The 18,267-nt window shown below is 37.8% G+C and overlaps 1 protein-coding gene across 2 annotated transcripts in view; it reads left to right on the top strand.

Annotated features, from left to right (window-relative positions):
* sbf2 (SET binding factor 2) overlaps positions 1 to 18,267 on the top strand; it is a 588,991-nt gene that overhangs the window by 441,372 nt on the left and 129,352 nt on the right. For both annotated transcript variants that reach the window (XM_087996565.1, XM_043705904.2), the window contains one exon: positions 17,221 to 17,391. In XM_087996565.1, the coding sequence (XP_087852691.1) occupies positions 17,221 to 17,391 (171 nt within the window). The remainder of the gene's footprint in view (positions 1 to 17,220; positions 17,392 to 18,267) is intronic.

Below are 18,267 nucleotides of genomic sequence, written 5' to 3'. Positions count from 1 at the left end.
GCATTTAACTCCTTAATCTGAGTTGCCTGTGCCAATTTTCATTTGGTTCACATAATAATGTAAAGATTATGATCATTGAGATTTTGCTTCTTAATTTGGGACCTAGCAGCTCATATTGACTATGCAGAACCACCTACGTTGTCATGCCTGTTGGCTAATATTTACATAAATCATAAAGACTGGATCTTCCACTCCCACTATAGGCAGATGTCCTGAACCCTAGCACTGGATAGGCAGTGCAGTCATCTGGACTCTGGCATTTTACTGCAGAGAATGGTATCAATTCTTTTCATTCTACTGGTCCTCTTACATCTCCATTCCTTTTTCCTCTGCTGTCGTAGAGTCATAGAGTTGTACAACATGGAAACAGATCCTTCAATCCAATCATTTATGCCGACCAGATATCCTAAATTAATCAAGTCCCATTTGCCAGCATTTGGCCCATAAACCTCTAAATGCTTCCTATTCATGTACCTATCCAAATGCCTCTTAAATGTTGTAATTGTATGACTTCCTGTACTAAAGTGCCATGTTCAGTTATCTCATTACCCCTGCAGTCCTCACTCTTATCCAGACAAGCTGAAAGAACTTCAGACTTGTTGGGCAATTGCAAAAGCTGAGGCTCCTACACTCTGGGTCCCCGTAACTGCCTCATTCACAGTCTCACTGTTGTGTCCATGTACACTCACCAAATCAGATGAACCACTCCTAAGAGATTGACGGTTTCCTGGCACAAAGCATGCAGTTAACATATTTCCTTCCCTGATATGTTTCAGTGTCAATGTCCAGCTCAAACCCTTAGCATATGCTGCTTGAACTTCAAACATGCTACAGATGCGTTTGCTCTGCACCCAAGTGGCACCCAGGAATTCTAACATGCTACGACTATGAAACATCATCTGTCCTGCCATCCTAAGTGTGTTTGAAGGAACTACTTAATTATTTTCTTTAATTTTATGTTTAATTATGGTTTTATATATTTTGTTAATTGCATCACCAGTTGCTTTCCGATTCTGAACTTTAGGAATAGAATCAGCTTTAGTCACTGAGCAGACAGTCACCAAGAAACTTGCTTCCTCACTTGTGGCAGCATAAGAATCAGTTCCTGAAGCTGAAAAAGTTTAGAAAAAGCAAAAGCAACAGAATGCCACCTCCTTTTCCTTCATTGTCTTAATGACTTAGCCACCACACTGTTGTATGTTGCACTCAGTTGGTTAGTTGTATCTGCTCCTAAGATAAAAGGCCCATCTGACTCACTTAATAACGATCCAATTTCAGCAATTTTTTATTAAACTGTTTCTCATTGGAACCCTTGTTAAAATGCTACTTATGGCTGCCAACTGTAGACTTTAAACTGTGGACTTTAATGCAAATTACAAGTTTCCAACTAAATTAGCTTTGTACAAAATAAAAAATTCAAGCTTTCCTACCCAACCACTGTATGCACTCAGAACTGGTGATGAACATCATCCTTGTCAAATGCATCATCTACTTACATATTCTTCTCCCTATTAGCTACTCCCACTGTTTCTATCATCACATGCAGATTTCTATAAGTTATCTGTTTGGGGAGGCAGTAGCATGGTGGTGATGCCCCTGGACCAGTAATCCAGAAACCGCGGTAATGTCCTGTGTTACGGATTTGATTCTCACCTTAGCAGGTGGAGAAATTTTAATGCAATTAAAAAGAAATCTAGAATTGAAAGCTTGTCAATTGTGATTTTAAAAAAAAACATCTGTTTCACTAATGTCCTTCAGGAAAGGAAATCTGCAAACATTACCTTGCAAAATCGACATGCATCTCCAAATTTGCAGCAATGTGGTTGATTCTTAATTTCTTAATTGGCAATTAGAAATGGGTAATATTTTGGCACCCACATCCCATGAACAAATAAAACACCATTCTTCAGTGTATTTTTCTGATAGGCGGGCAGCGACTAGTAAAGTGCCACAGGGATCAGTGATTGGACCTCAGCTGTTTTCAGTAAATATTAATAATTTGGATGAAGGAACTGAATGTAATATCCTCAGTTTTGCAGATGACAAAAACCTGGGTGGGAGGGTGAACCACGAGGAAAATGCAGAGTTTCAATGCAATTTAGACAAGTTGAGTGAGTGGGCAAATGTATGGCAGATGACATTTCATGTGCATAAATGTGAGCTGATCTGCCTTGGAAACATAAATAGAAGGTAGATCATTGGGAAAGGGAGGATGGAATGCGACCTGAATGTTGTAAAACAATTGCTGAAAGGAAACATTGCTTCCAGGCAGTGAAGAAGGCAAATGGTATGCTGGCCTTCATAGCAAGAGGGTGAGTGTACAGGAGCAGGGATGTTATATAGGGTCTTGATGAAACCATACCTGGGGCATTGTATGCAGTTTTGGTCTCTTCATCTGAGGAGTGATGCTCTGTCTATGAAGGGAGTGCAACAAAGGCTTACCAGACTAATTCCTGGGAGGGCAGGACTGATGAATGAAAGGACACTGGATCAGTCAAGACCGTGTTCTCTGAAGTTTAGAAATATAAGTCTAGTGACATTGGAACCACTGTTGATTGTCAGAAAAACCCATCAGGTTCACTAATGTTCTTTAGGGAAGCAAACTGTCATTCTTAGCTGATTTGGCCTGCATGTAACTACAGATCACAGCAATAGTTGACTTTTAACTGTCCTCTGAGTCATTAAGTATGTGCAGTATCTGCTCAGCTTGCTGCAGTGCTCATATCCTGTGAATGAATTTTAAAAAAGGACTAAAGGATAAGGGGAGAAAGCGAGGATAGGGTAGTTACTAAGTTGGATGATAAGCTTTGATCATTTGGAATGGTGGAGCAAGCTTGAAAGTTTGACTACTGCTCCTGTTTTCTATGTTTATATGTGACCCTCCAGTCAGTTACAGTAGTCATGTGAGAGCTGCTGCTGGTATTGTAGTAGCCCAGAATTACCTGTCATGGCAGTCAGGTTATCAGCGACTACAGAAAACCATAAGCAATTGTGACCCACCGTTGGAAAAAGCCAGTGAAATGGCTCTCCTTATTTATTGTATCAGAACTATTCATGATTTTGAATATGTCCAGAAAATCGTCGTAATCTTTTCTCCACTAAAGAGGACAACCTTAACTGTTTTCTGTTATCTCTCCACACAACTGAAATCTTTAACCCTTGAGATAATTTTGGTAAATTTCCTCAGCACTGTCTCTCAGATCTTCACATCCTTCCTAAAATGTGTCCAGAACAAAATGCTCCAGTTGAGTTTAGACCAGTTTTTACAAGGATATAGCGTAATTTTCTTTTGCATTTTATCTCAATTAATTAAACTAAGGATTATGATTTATTTTTAAAAGCTTTGTCATTTTATCTTGTCACCTTGTGTGTGTATATACATACAAGATCCTTATCCTGTATTCTTTCTAAAATTGTTTTCAGTTGATATTGTATTTTGCTTTTATAATGAGTATGAAATGATAAAGATAAGGAGTAAAAGTACATGTGCCTGTTTTAAGTTTCCTCCTGTTTATGTTGTAACCAAAACAAAATGTTTTCACCATAGGCCTGAGGAAATATTAGAGTTTTTATTTAATTATTTCAAAAATAAACATTATGAGAAGCCACTTTGAAACCTTCTATGATGAAAAGTTGTTAAAACATTTCATTATTGCATTTGGCATTTCATAATACAATCTGTTAGTTTTCACAGAGTTGATAGTTTTCTTTGTACTTATTTTGGTATATATAGAATTATTGTGATCTTAAAACTATAATAAACAAAGATTATGTCAATATTTTTCTAAGTTAGTTTTCTTCAATAACTTCTTAGTGAAGCTGTATGAAACAGTGTAATAAGAATAAATGGCCCATTAACTGCAAAAGCTCTGATCATTAGAGCAGGCTAAGTATTCATGTAGCTTTGGTATTCCAGTTTGATGTGGAATTCAATCTGTCTAAGCAGTACAAAAATTAAGATGAGTTTTTGAATTGTGCAGAACCTGACATTTTTCATGCATTTTTAAGAAGTCATAAACTCAACTTGTAAAATGAAACATTATTTTATGAAATGTAAGTTATTCAAACATAAGTTTATAATATATATTTGTCCACATACTAATTACAATAATCCAGTTACTCCTCAAAACAAAAACTGTTGGCATAAGTGTCAACATTTTCCAACAGTGCAGCAGTGTAAGAATTAATGTAACTTCATGATGTACAATATGACCAGAATTTATTCATAATGTAAAACAGATCTCCAATTCAACATTTTTCCTTCAAGTTTGTTACACTTGAAGCATTAATTTGTCCATGTCAGATTATTTTTTTATTCATTTTTATTATTGCCTTTAGTGGCATCTTTGGCACCATCATCCTTCATCTCTGACTTTCCTCAAGTTTCTCTCAGTCCAAATCTCTCTCATCTACCAATCTTGTTTTGGCCTTTAATTTCTTCTTCAACTCTTAATAGGTAAATGTTGTATCAGGTCTCAATGTCTATTGTCCATGCTTGGCTATTCTTCTCTCTCTAAGTATAATTAGCACTTTTTTTGATTCCTGGATTTCTGCTCTTGTTCAAATTCACTCATTTGTTGTATGTCCATTTTGCTGATTTGCATAATTTATTCAAATAGAAAAGAATCCCTGTGGAGATGTTGGAGCGTGAATGTCTCTGGTCTGTTCACTAGTCTGGTCTCCATCCATGCTTCTATGTTTCCCCTGATATATAGCTCTTAGTTTTTCATTATGTGCCTCTGAAATATAGCATCTTAATCAAATATTTGTCTATATATTCAGCAGTTTGAAGACTTTAGTTTCTTCCTGAAAGTCAACTGATTTAATAAACGCGTGCTTTACAACCTCATGATGCCTCTCCTTGATTATTCTGCCTTTTTAAATGTTCTATGATTTATATTCCACATTTTAGAACTTTAGCCATAATCTAGGCAAGGTAACTGGCCAAGAATTTCATCATTTATCACTTTCCACAGATAGGAATCTAGTATTTGCTCCCCTTTAATGTTTTGTGCTATTCTCATTTCTAAAGATTTTTGGAAAATTATGGTCATTATCTCTCTGCTGTTTGTCAGTATTCTGAAATGGCCATTTGGTCAATCATCTGGTCCTGTTGGCTTTTATACTTGAAGTTCTGCAAAATATTTTTAATAGTTTTCGTTATCACTAGAACAGCTTTTAATTTCCTATATGAACAGTAACAGCAGCAACAACAACTTTCATTTATATAGCACCTTAAGATAGTAAACCATCCTAAGGTGCTTCATGAGTGTTAACCCTCTCCCTCTTTATAAATCATGCATGATTTCTCATCAATAATCCCCTCTACTAAGATCACCTGCCTCTTACCCGCCCTAGATCTCTCCCTCCATGTGAATTTGCAATTGCATATTTTGAAAATAGGTCATTCCACTATAACGAGCTTTTTGCCAGAGCCAATTGGCTATAACACGATTGATGAATTGTGGATGTTGTTTAGATAATGCAAACTTTCTACTGACTGGGTATAGTGATTTTCTATTAGCAATCTCCTACAGTGTGATTTTCTGTAGGGCAAGGTTGCAGAGGAACACAGCTGTCGCATTATAGCAAAACAACTGCAAACCCTTGCCTTTGCCATCTCTGATAGTCCATCATATCAATCACTGATAAGGCTGCTTCTGTTCATCTCTCCCTCCTTGTGTATCACCACCCCATTGGGAAAAATTATTCCCTAATTCACCTAAAACAGCACATTCAAACCCCCAACTGTCTAACTGTTGGCCCTTTGCTCGTTCCAGCATTTCTGCAGCTACAGATTTTCTTAGTTGCATGATGGCTTGTATTCCTGAAGCCTTTGTCCCCAATAAATCCATTACCTTTTTTTCCACAACACTATTTTATAGTCCAACAGGTTTATTTGGAAACATCAGCTTTCGGAGCGCCACTCCTTCATCAGATGGTTGTGGTTTTCTTCACAACATACTTGTCATTCTAGTCCAATCCTAATTTCTACTCACTTTGGCGGATCTGACCATATACAACAGAGAAATGGTTTATTCATCTACCCTAAGATCTGCTGGAGCATATAAAACATTATCTAGTCATGCTATTATCTGCTAAAACCATTTACTATCCCAGATTCCTCTTGAAATTAAAGCTAACCCAAGTTTATTTTCTCCATTGCAAACTTCTACCATCATTTTAAACCCCTCTCCACCTGTGCAAGAAGGTTCAGACCTAAGTGCTCAATTATTTACTATCTCTGTTAATGTCTTGGAGGAAGGGGCAGAGTGTAATGTAACCAAATTTGCTGATGACCCAAAAATAGGTGGGAGGGCATGTTGTGAGTAAACCTAAGGAATCTGGATGGGGATATAAACGGGTTGATTAAGTGGGCAAAACCTTGGTCACTGGAATTCATGCGAGAAAGTGTGAGGTCATGTGCTTTGATAGGAGAATCAAAAGTGGACCATTACTGAAATGGAGAGAGAGACTCCAAAGAAGTGCAGCATAGAGGAATATGGGTGTTCTTGCGCATGAAACCCAAAAAGCTAGCATGCATTCACAACAAATAACTAAAAAAACAAGTGGAATTTTGGCCTTAATTACTATGGGTTGAGGTTTAAAAATGGGGAAGTCCTGTTATGACTGAACAGGTCATAGGTGATGCTGTACTTAAAGTATTATTGGCACTTCTTGGTTCCTGTATTTAGAAAAAGTTGTTTTGGTATTGGAGGCAGTCCGAAAACAATTCATTGATATAAAGGGGATGACATACCAAGAACAGCTAAACGTTTAGGTCTTTAACTATTTGAGTTTAGAAGATGTGGAGAGCTCTGATGAAACATTCAAGGTTTTGCAGCATCTTGACAGAATAGATGTTAAGATGTTTTCGCAAACGGGTTAACCTCGAACTGGGGGACACAGCACAGAATAAGGAAGTACTTGTTTAAAATTGAGAGGATAGTGACTGTGTAGAATTCTCTAACCCAGAGAATTATGGAGGCTAGATCACCCTAAATATTTAAAGGGGAAGTAGGTAGATTTTGATATATCAGGAGTTGAGAGCAATGAAGAACTGACACAAAAGAGGAATTAGGCTATAATATATCAGCCATGATCTTATTCAATGGTGGTGCAATTTTGCTCTTATTTCTCAAGTTCATCTCCTGCTTCCTCTATCCAATTCCAAATAAACTTCCCTTCCTGATGTCCACATTATTAACAACTCTCTTTCTTCTGATGGTTTTCCCTCTCCTTTAACTTTGCCATTGTCAACCATCCTCCTTGAAAGACTAAACCTTGACCTTGTCATCTAAAATACTTCCATTCTCAACCTCCTGTTCTCTCCCAAGGTCCTTGATTATGTTGCCTCCTAATCCATTTCCGCCTTTCCTCAAACTCCTTGTATAAATCATTCAAATCAAGTTTTCATTCCAGTTAGTATATAAAAATTGTTTTTATCAAATTATGTTCTCTGATTATTATCTTTGCAGTCCTTGATATAATTGTCAAAACTCCATGCCTCCATGCCTCCCCACTATCATCTGTTTGGGTGGGATTGCATTGTCTTGTTCCATTCGTACCCATTCAGTTATAATCCTACCAATGATTCTACTTCTGAATTTCATTTCTAGTGCCTGAGATTTTTAGTCAAAGTCTCTTGAACACAACAGATGCTGAAGCAAGTATGAGAAAAGTTGTCATGAGTATTATCGTTTCAGCGTGATGGGAAGATTTGTCATGCATTATGCTTAGTTTCATATTCATTTATATTTGGATTTTTTTCTTCACCATTTAATACTTTTGAATTCTTTGTTTCTTCTGTTGGTTTCTCTGTGGTACAGATTATAGGAAAACATATGTTTATCAGGTTTATTCATGTAAGAATTTTCATTGTTCTTGACAGAAAAAATGCAGTATGAAACAAGAAAAAAGGAACAATGATGTTGGATGAGACATGAGAAAAGGAACAATGATGGTCTAGCTTAAAGAAAATGTGCTGTTATAAGCGTTTGCTTTGTGGGGAGTGTTTGCATTGTTCTTGCCACAAGTTTTTATGCATTTTTGGCTAGGCCTTAGGAGTTGGATGCTTCTCATTATCGTGCTGTTTTTATGTATTTGGCTTTAAAACAAAATTGCTTATGCGAAATATATTCGTAACTATTGCAGAGACATTTTTTGCAAACATGATAGCTCTCACTTATGTCTGAATTGTTTTTCACATTTATTATTAGAATTGGTCTGTGTAATTTTAGGTCACGAATTGTGAGGCAGCGAAACACTGGACATCTTAAAATTAATTAACCTAACGTGCCTCATCTACTTCGTGGGGTACTACTTTAATTTCTAACAATTTTGGCAAGATCCTTCAGCACTGAAGTTTCTCAGTTATGGGTAGATCCAGACCATGTGCTTAATCCATCAAGAACTGGCTGAAGATGCCAGAATTTATTTTCTTCTATAAGGCATTGTAGTTTGAGTCTTTGCCTTAATCTTTTTATGATTATACAATACTTTTGTTTTTGCTTAATGTGCTCTCTTAATTTTATTATGTTAGCAGTCAAAAAGTTTTTTAATTTTTATGTTTCCACATTTTGTACAAAGTGATTAATTTGCAGCTGAAACTTTATTGCTGGAACAGCACAGCAGGTCAGGCAGCATCTAGGGAACAGAAGATTCGACGTTTCGGGCACATGCCCTTCTTGCTGCCCTAATTTGCAGCCATCTCAAACTTTCAAATAAACCCTGAGCTGAGTTTCTAATGAAACATGAATGCTTAAGTATGTCCTGCTCATTTCAGAATGAATTTAGGATTTAGAAAAAAATTCAGCATTAGTTCAGTGTATTTTGCAAACATGAGTGATTCTCTGATATTGTGAATAAAGTTTTGTATTATGTTATCTATTTAGCGCAATATGTGCTCAAAATGAGAGTTGCAATAGCTAGAAGAGAAAGGTCTTCAAATTCTATGTTAATTAAATATATTTGAGGTCATGCTGTGTCCTTCTGTTAAAATTCAAGCAACATTCTTAAAACTTGAGTCTCTCCTGGGATTAAATGCCTTTTTGTGAGTCAATGTTATGTCAATAAACTAGGTAGTGGGTTTATTAAGAGGGAGCAGCCTGTTAATCTTTGTTATTGTAGTGATATTGCCTATGGTGGCTCAGCAAAATTGTAGGTTTAAAAAAAATGAATGTGATGTTGTTTATCCTGGGAAGAGCAATACTCCAGGCTTCAGTGCAGCTCAGTTAGAGTGAGGGAAATCAATGGCAGTTCTAGTTTCAGTCTTGCGAAAATGAATATATGAATGTCAAAGAAGGAAAGAGTCAAAATATTTACTGACATTTAATACATCAACATTGGGCGTGTCAGATACTTATTGGAAGATACTAAATCAAATCAGCTGGCCTCCATAAAACTTAATATTCAGAAAAACTAGTAAGCTATTTGTTTTGAATTACATTTGTTATTTCATTGATTTCACAATGGACTTACCATATTCTACCCAAAAGCTTTTTATAAATCATTAGTATATCCATAGAGTAATTTTGGCACAGAGAACACTATTTAACACCATACTAGCTCTCTGTTGAGCAACTTCCTTCGTCCCATTGCTCACCTGTATATTCCTTCACGGACCTTTCTGATTCCCTTTTGGAAGTAGTCAACTCTACTTCCACAGTCTTTGTAGATAATATGTTCCAGGTGATTATTGCATTACTTACTATGTAAAAACATTTCTTCTGCAGTTTCCTTCCTTCCTTTCCATGCCACCCTGTATCTCTTGCCTAAAACCTTAAATTGGTGTTCCCTAGTCCTTGTGCCATCAGCTAACAGATACCGCTTTCCTTTGTTCACCTTATAATCATAATCTAGTAGACCTCTATTAGATCTCCCCAGAACCTCTGTTACTTTAAGCCAGCTTCTTCAACCTAACTTTCCAGCTGAATTCTACCATTCTAATCTCCTCTGCACCTTCTCGGGGACTTCATATCATTCCTTAAAAAAACCCTTGTTGACCAGAACTGGATGTACTTTTCTAGTTATGACTTGAACAGAGCTTTTAAAGGTTCAGCATAATTTCCCTGCTTATAACACAATTTCTCTACTTATGAAGCCTGGTTATTTGGCAGTTATTGTCTCAATATGCCTTGCCACCCTCAAAGACCAACATGTATGAGAACTGTGCCATTACATCTATATTGCCTTGTCCAATCCCTTCTTCCAAAATACTCTCTCCTATCATTCAGTTCCATCTTGCGCTATCCCTTTTAGTTTTGTAAGCAGATAATCTTGGGTCTAGATGTAGCTTTTACACTAAGCGTCTAATCTTGTCTCTATAGCCACTGCTGCTGTTATATTTACAACTTATAAACAGCTGCAATCACTCAGGATATTTGCAAATGCTATTTAATTTTGCATTTCAGCTCTGTTATTTTCTTAAAATTATTTTCTTTCATTTCTGACAATGCTGAATGTAAGATTTTTACCAATACTAGTGAATCCCAAGGTAAGTTCATGATAAATTTGGATTGTGCCTTATTAATAATGATAGATGCACTATTCCTCACAATGCAGAGCATATTATTATACTGCTGAGATGCAGCATGTTAACCTTGTTTTTTTAAGGCAACTCAATCTAAGATCATTGAGTTCAATTATTTGGAAAAATGTTTTGCAGATTACAATGGACTTGCTAGTTTCTGACTGTAGCTCAGAACTACAAGAAATATTAAGGTTTGTTTTACCTCTATAACAAAACATAACGTCTACATGTAAAAGAACTTATCACTAATCTATTACTCGCAAACATATTATGGCATTATTCACTATGTTTAGTAAGAGTAGGACTATTACACCATTCAATCCATCATGTACTTTTTTGTTGTTGATGTGGAGTTTAAGACCACAAATTTTGATTGTTAAGTAACTGAACCTTAGATTGCAGGATGAGGGCACTCAGTTCTTGAAGTCTCAACTTCAATAATAGTGAATAACAGACCAAAAAGTGCACACATGAACTATTTTTATTAAATATAACATAGGTACTCTACAGTTAGTTACACGAACTGCCTAACAAATTATTAACCAAGTCTAAAGCACAAATTTTCTTTAAGGGGAAGGTAGATTAAAAGAAACTCAATTCAAAATGTTTGTGTCTCCTGCTTTCTGTGGCACAGAATGCCATGGGCTCATCACTCTCCAGATGAAGACATTTCTCCTGATCTCAGTCCTATAAGGTGTACCTCATACCCTGTGATTCCAGATTCTGGACTCACCAGTCATCGGGAACATCCTTCCTGCTTTTACGTTGTCTATTTCTGTTAGAAGTTTATAGTTTTTTATGAGATCCCTCCACATTCTTGTGACCTCCAGGATGTATCTCAAATTTGGAGAAGGTGAAATTAAAAGATTCAGAAACCAAAATCTTATTTTTTGATAAATGGAAAACTTGTAATATGACTGCATGTTATTCCATTTAAAATATTATAGATAGTCCGCTTATAGTGCAGAAGTCAAACTTGACTGACATCACATTCTGCCAGATTCACCATTCTGGACTATGTTATGGTTACGTTTGCTGTATGCTAGTATTTCAGCTGTTTTACTTCAGAAATCACAGGCATTTTTGGTTATTGGAATTTTAGCCCAGAATATAATTTTAGCTTGATTAAGCCACAATTTTTAACCCTTTAATTGCTGATCTACTGTGGTGAATCTATATATTGCTTAACTTTTGTTAACAACTATCTTTTTTGTTTGAAATATATTCAAAACACGTGCTTGATGTGATTTGCCAGCTACATTCATCCTTCACTTTCACTATCCTTAGTCTCTTGAGTAGCATTCACCAAGTCTTGTCTCGCAGATGGGAAGAGTACTTGATTGAATTAGCACAGCCCGCAAGACCAGTGCATGTTAACTGATGTGGCGAAGGTTGTCTGGCCAAAATTGTAAATTGCTTCCTTGAAGACTCAAGCAAGGATATTGGTCCAGAAGATAACCAACCTTAGACTGAATCCAGTCAATTATCTAGATTGCTGTGGTTGTCTGACTACCTTAGTTAGAATCACAGAATCATTCATGATTCAGATGGTGACAATTCAGTCCATTCTGAACGTCCATGATGCTGCATTTGAGCCCAGGGACATTAACAAAACAGAACTTCCTACCAGGCGAAAGTGAGGACTGCAGATGCTGTAGATTAGAGTTGATTAGTGTGGTGCTGGAAAAGCACAGCTGGTCAGGCAGCATCCGAGAAGCAGGAACTGACACAATGGCTTCTTGTATTTAACATAAATATATTGTCCTAATATGCTTCGCAGTAATGTTACAAAGCATAATTTGACCACGAAGCACCTTCAATAATATTAAAGCATATGACCACATGCTTGGTCAAAAAAGAGTTAAGCTTTGAACTGTCTCTGTTTCTGTATTACTTTTCTCTATTCAGAGGTTTAGGAAGGGAATTAGAGAACTGAACATTAACTGTTTGGAGTCATAGCTGGAACATAAAAAGGTCATCAGTGTGGGAAGCATTTGGGAAATAGCAATCATAATATAATAAGGGTCAATGCTATGTTGGAAAGGGATAAAAATCATTGAATGATTAAGATCTCAGACTGGCAAAGGGATGATTTTTCGGGGTCTAAATATTGAACTGGAGTCGGTTGATTGGAAACGCAGTTTGGTGAATAAAACAGTGGATGAAAAATGGGTGAATTTCAAAAGAGCTGCATAGAGTGTAAGATACCCTTGGGAAATAAATACAGGGTATGCAAAACTGGAATACTAAGGATATTGATGAGAAAATAAGCAAAAAAAAAGCTATATGATGCAAACTAGATTAATATTAGCAATAGAAATCAGGAGGAGTTCTTCAAATGCAGGAGAGAGGTTAAAGCTGGAATAAGAGAATCTAAGAGGAAGCATGAGGAAAGGATGGCAGGATGCACTATAATAAATAGTAAAATGTTCTTCAAACACATTAATAGTAAAAGATTAGTGAAGGATTGAGTGGGGCCCATGAGGAACAAGCAGGGTATGCTATTCACTGAAGCAGTGGGTATGGCAGAGGTACTAAATGAGTACTTTGCTGTTTTTACCAAATTAGAAAAATGGGTAACAATAGGCAGGTTGAAAATATGGATGTTAAGCAACTGAGCACTGTAGTGATAAATGAACAAGATGGGTTAAAAAGGCTGGCAGCACGTCAGGTAGTGAAGTCACCAGGACCAGTTGGAATGCATGCTGGATTGCTGAGAGAGGTAAGAGAACAAATTGCGGAGCCATTAACAGAATTTTCCAGGCCTGTCAGAACAAAGGGTTAGTCCTGGGGGACGAGAGGATTAAAAATGTGACCATGTTGCTTAAGAAATGGGCAAAGGATAATCCAGAAAATTACAGACCTGTCAGCTTGAAGGTCTCGTAATTACACTTACAGGAAAATACGTTAATACTTGACAGTCAACATGACTTTGTCAAGCTGATGGGGTCTTCTGTACATTGGGGGAACAGGTCACCTACTTACAGAGCGCTTCAGAGAGCATCTCCAGGACACCCACACCAACCAACCCCATCACTCCGTGGTTGAACACTTGAACTCCCCCTCCCACTCCATTAAGTACATGTAGATCCTGGGCCTCCTCCATCGCCACTCCCTAACCACCCGACGTCTGGAGAAAGAGCGCCTCATCTTCCACCTCAGAACCCTCCAACCCCTCTGCATCAATGTGGATTTCACCAATTTCTTAGTTTCCCCTCACTCCGCCTTATGCCAGTTCCAACCTTCCAACTCGGCACTGCCCTCATGCCCTGTCCTACTTGTCCATCTTCCTTCCCACCTATCCGCTCCACCTTCTTCTCCAACCTATCACCTTCTCCCCCACCTCCATCTACCTATCACAGTCCCAGCTACCTTCCCCCCCCCAGCACCACTCCCTCCCATTTATCTCACCACCAAGATGACACAGCCAATGGATGTGGTCGAACTGTGGATGTTATATATTTGAACCTTCAGAAAGCATTTGATACAGTGCCACATGGCAAGTTGATTACCAAATCAGAAATGTTGGGATTGATGCATCCTTGGCAGCCTGGATTAGAATTCACTTGAAGATGGGAAGCAAAGTGTATGTATAGTTGGGCATTTCTCAGACTCGAGTTGAGTTGAAATTGAGAGTGTAGCGGAGGCGGATTGCATATGAGGTTTCAGAAGAGAGTTGGATGTATGTTTGAAAGTGATGAATTTAGAGGGTAACAAAGATAGGGCTGGAGCATGGGACTAACTGAGTAGTTCTTTCGGAAGCTGATACAGACATGATGTGTTCAGTACAGTAAAATTTTATGGTTCTATAAGATGATTGTTTTTGTTGGAGGTTAGTCACCTCAGCTTAAGAATATCTGTGCATGTGTTGTTCAGGGTCATTTTTCTATTAATTGGATATGGGCATCACTAGCTAGGCCATCATTTCTGCTCAGAGGGTAGTTAAAATCATCCTTAAGATAGTGTCCTCGGCCCAACCATCTTCAGTTCCTTCATTATTGACCTTCCTTCCCTTATTAGTTGACGAGTAGAGATGTTCATTGTGCAACATTCAGCATCATTCCTGATGACTCAGTTACTGAAACAATCATCCAAATGCATCAAGACCTGGACAATATCCAGGTCTTGTGCATACGAGTAACAAGTAACAAGTAATGTGTGCCATGCAAGTTCCAGGTAATAGCCATCTTTAACAAGAGAAAATCTAATCATTACCAAAGACATGTATGTAAGTTAGCTCAATGAACTGGAAAGTTTGCTTTCAGACATTTTGTCACCATGACTAGGTAACATCAGTGACCAAAGACATTCAAAGGCATTACCATCACTGGATCCCCATTATCAACATCCTGAAGGTTACCCATGGACCAGAGACTGCTCTGGACTCGCCACATAAATACTGTGGCTACAAGAGCAGGTCAGAAGCTAGGAATCCTGCAGTACATAACTGAACTCATGACTCTCCACTTGCCTAGATGGTTGCACCTTCAACAATGCTCAAGAAGCTTGACATTATCTAGAACAAAACAGGCCACCTGACTGGCACCCCATCGACAAATATCCACTCCCTCCATCACCGACACTCAGCTGCAGTGTGTACCATCTACAAGATGGTGCTGCAGAAATTCACCAAAGCTTTTTAGACAGCACCTTCCAAACCCACGACCACTTTCATGTAGAAGGACCACAACAGCAGATCCATGAGAACACCACCTCCTGCAATTCCTCTCCATGCACTCACTATCCTCTTGGAAATATGTTGCTGATCTGCATTATTCCTGGACTAATAACCTTAAGTTCCCACCTTAATAGTTTTGTGGATCTACATACATCAGTGACCTGGCAGCATATACTACTTTCTCAAGGATACCTAGGGCTGGCAATAAATGCTAGCCTAACTAGCATTGCCCACATCCGATGAATCAGTAAAGGAAAACGCATTAGCTTTGAAGCTGTAACACAAGCCAAGAGTCCAGCTAAAAAGGAAAGGAGCCATTAAACACTGCTCAAAGATTTGCTACTTGGAAGCAACAGCTTAAAATAATTTAAACTCAAATATGTTTCTTCATGTAAAAATATACATTTAATAAGACAAGAAGTAGGCCAATTCAGCCCTCAAGTCTCTTCCACTATTGAGTAAGGTCATGACTGATTTGATCATGGACTTACCTTAGTTTTCTTGCAATCTCCAATAGCTCTCTTCACTCCACTGTCAATCAAAAATCCTACTCAGCCTTGAATATAGTCAATGACCCAGCCTCCTCTGGAGTGGAAAATTTCATAGACTAACAGCCCTTTGAGAGAAGAAATTTTTCCTTTACAACTTAAATGAGAGATCCCTTATATTGAAACTGTCTAAAAACAAGAATCTTTTATTTTCAATAACATCTTTAATTTTTTTAAGGTCCACTGTATATAGCCCTACTCTGCTCACCATCATTCTATATGGAAAAAATCCTCATCCCAGGAATAAACATAGTGAACTTCTGTTGAACTGCTTATAATGCAAGTTTTGTCTCTCCTTAACTAAGGTGAACAAAGCTATATACAATATTTTGTGTGTGGTCTCACCATTGTCTTGTACAGTGGCAAGACTGGGTAACTTTTACATTCTGCCTTACTTGTATGAAGACCATTTCCTGCATGGAACATGGGACTCGGGAATGAAGTGGGTATATGGCCTATGTCTTACTGATGATGTTCTGTAGTTTCATGCCAATGTTTTGTGTTTCCATAGATATCCAAAACCCTCTGTACTGCTGCATTCTGCAGTCTCTCCCCATTTTAAAATGTTTCTTTTTCTTATTCCTCCAGCCAAGCTGGACACCCTCACATTTTTCAACAATATCATAGAATCCCAACAGAGTAGAAACACGCCCTTCAGCCCTGCAAGTCCACACCAACCCTCTGAAGAGTAACCCATCCAGACCTATTCCCTTACAACTCTACATTTACCCTTTACTAATGCACCTTACCTACATCTCCCTAAATACTATGGGCAATTTAGCATGGCCAGTTCACCTCACCTGCACATCTTTGGATTGTGGGAGGAAACCGGAGGGTATATTCCATTTGGCAAATTTTGGTCCACTCATTCAACTTATCAGTATCATTTTGCAGACTCATGCATTCTCCTTGTAACTTGCTTTCCAACCTATATTTGGATTGTGAGTAAAGTTGGCTATGTTACAAGCAGTTCCTTCACCCGAGTCATTAATATAAATTGTAAATAGCTGAGGTCTCAGCATTGATCCCTGTTATATTCCAATAGATTGCTGATCAGAAAATGATTAATCCATCCTGACTTTCGTAACTGGTATGAAATAATGGTAAAAATGCAACGTTCAACAAGATATTTGGCATATTAGTATCATTTTTTGCAATTTAAAATATAATTTGTGCTACGATGGACAGAATATTTAATTAGTTGTAATTTTTTTTCATTCATGAGATGTGGCATCACTGGCAAGGCAACATTTGTTGCCTGTCCCTGATTGCCCTGGAGCTGCTTTCTGGAACCACTAGACCATCTAGTCTAAGTGCAATAGTGCTGATAGAAAGGGATTTCACAGAAATAACTTGTATTTATCAATACCCTTACGTATAGGCTGTTCAGGAGCAAATGTTATGCAGATGCTGAATTTTTATTCTGTCATTGTTTGAACAATTTATTTTGTGGTTTTTTTCAGAAATTGGCAACAGGAGTTAACCAATTTGCCTATACCTGTGTACAAGACCATCATGTCTGGACGAATCAACAGTTTTGGGAGGCTACCTTCTACAATGATGTGCAGAATCAAATACGAGCACTCTACCTCCCCTCAAGAAATGAAAATTTGCTATCAAATGTCAAGCAAAAGGTAATTCCTGACAATGCTTGTGATTGCAAAGAGAAGTAATTTGCTAACTGGAAGAAGATGTGTTATTTGCGGCTTTTAAAAAAAATTAGTCAAATTTGTTTTCTGTTTAGTGTTCCTTGTCATTCTTCTCCAGAAATTTCATTATGTTTGTCTGTTTTAAATTTATTTTTGGGATGTTGGAGATACTGAAAAATCCTCATTTAATGCCAATTTTAATAGGCATTGGACCTTTTTCTTGAGCCACTACAACCGTTTTGCTAATTGTGCTGCCACTGTGATGTTAGGATGTAAATTCCATGATCTCCAATACTGAGAGTGAAGGAATGGAGTGCAGGAATAACTTGGAAGAAATTATGTTTTCAAAACATCACTGCTGTTTCCTTCATAATTGTAGGGGAGTCATAGGGGAGCAAATCCAATGAGAATATATTGTTAAGTTACTACTAAGCATCCTGTAGATTATGCATAATGCAGTTATGGTGGTATCTGAAATAACTGCACAGAAGCTAGTATTTGTCACAGACTCCCCTTTTATTTAAATGTGCACATTACATGGGCTATGACCAGTCAGGTCAAAGCTAGTCCCTAGACTGAGGAGATCCTTTGAGTTTCCTGTTTATATCTTTCAGCCAGGATTCCCTGATTGGGGGTTGTTAACCTGGGCCAATCAGGGAGCTCATTGTTAATGAGAGGCACCTGGCCCTGGTTCCAATCACGACCTCACCTCGTACACATGCCAGGCCATTTCCGTGGTTCTGGGATCAAACTTAGTCCCCTGAAGTAAACTGTATCTCACTTAAAGAAGACATTTAGCTGTCAGTGACATTCCTGCTGCTGTTGTGTGTGTATGCATACCTACTCAGGAGAAGACCCCCA

This window comes from Chiloscyllium plagiosum, unplaced genomic scaffold (assembly GCF_037043375.1).
Source record: "Chiloscyllium plagiosum isolate Xiang-an unplaced genomic scaffold, Cpla_swu_hap1 HiC_scaffold_18, whole genome shotgun sequence".
Taxonomy (NCBI): domain Eukaryota; kingdom Metazoa; phylum Chordata; class Chondrichthyes; order Orectolobiformes; family Hemiscylliidae; genus Chiloscyllium; species Chiloscyllium plagiosum.
The sequence above is the reverse complement of the archived record's forward strand: the minus strand, read 5'-3'. Positions and strand labels throughout refer to the sequence as shown.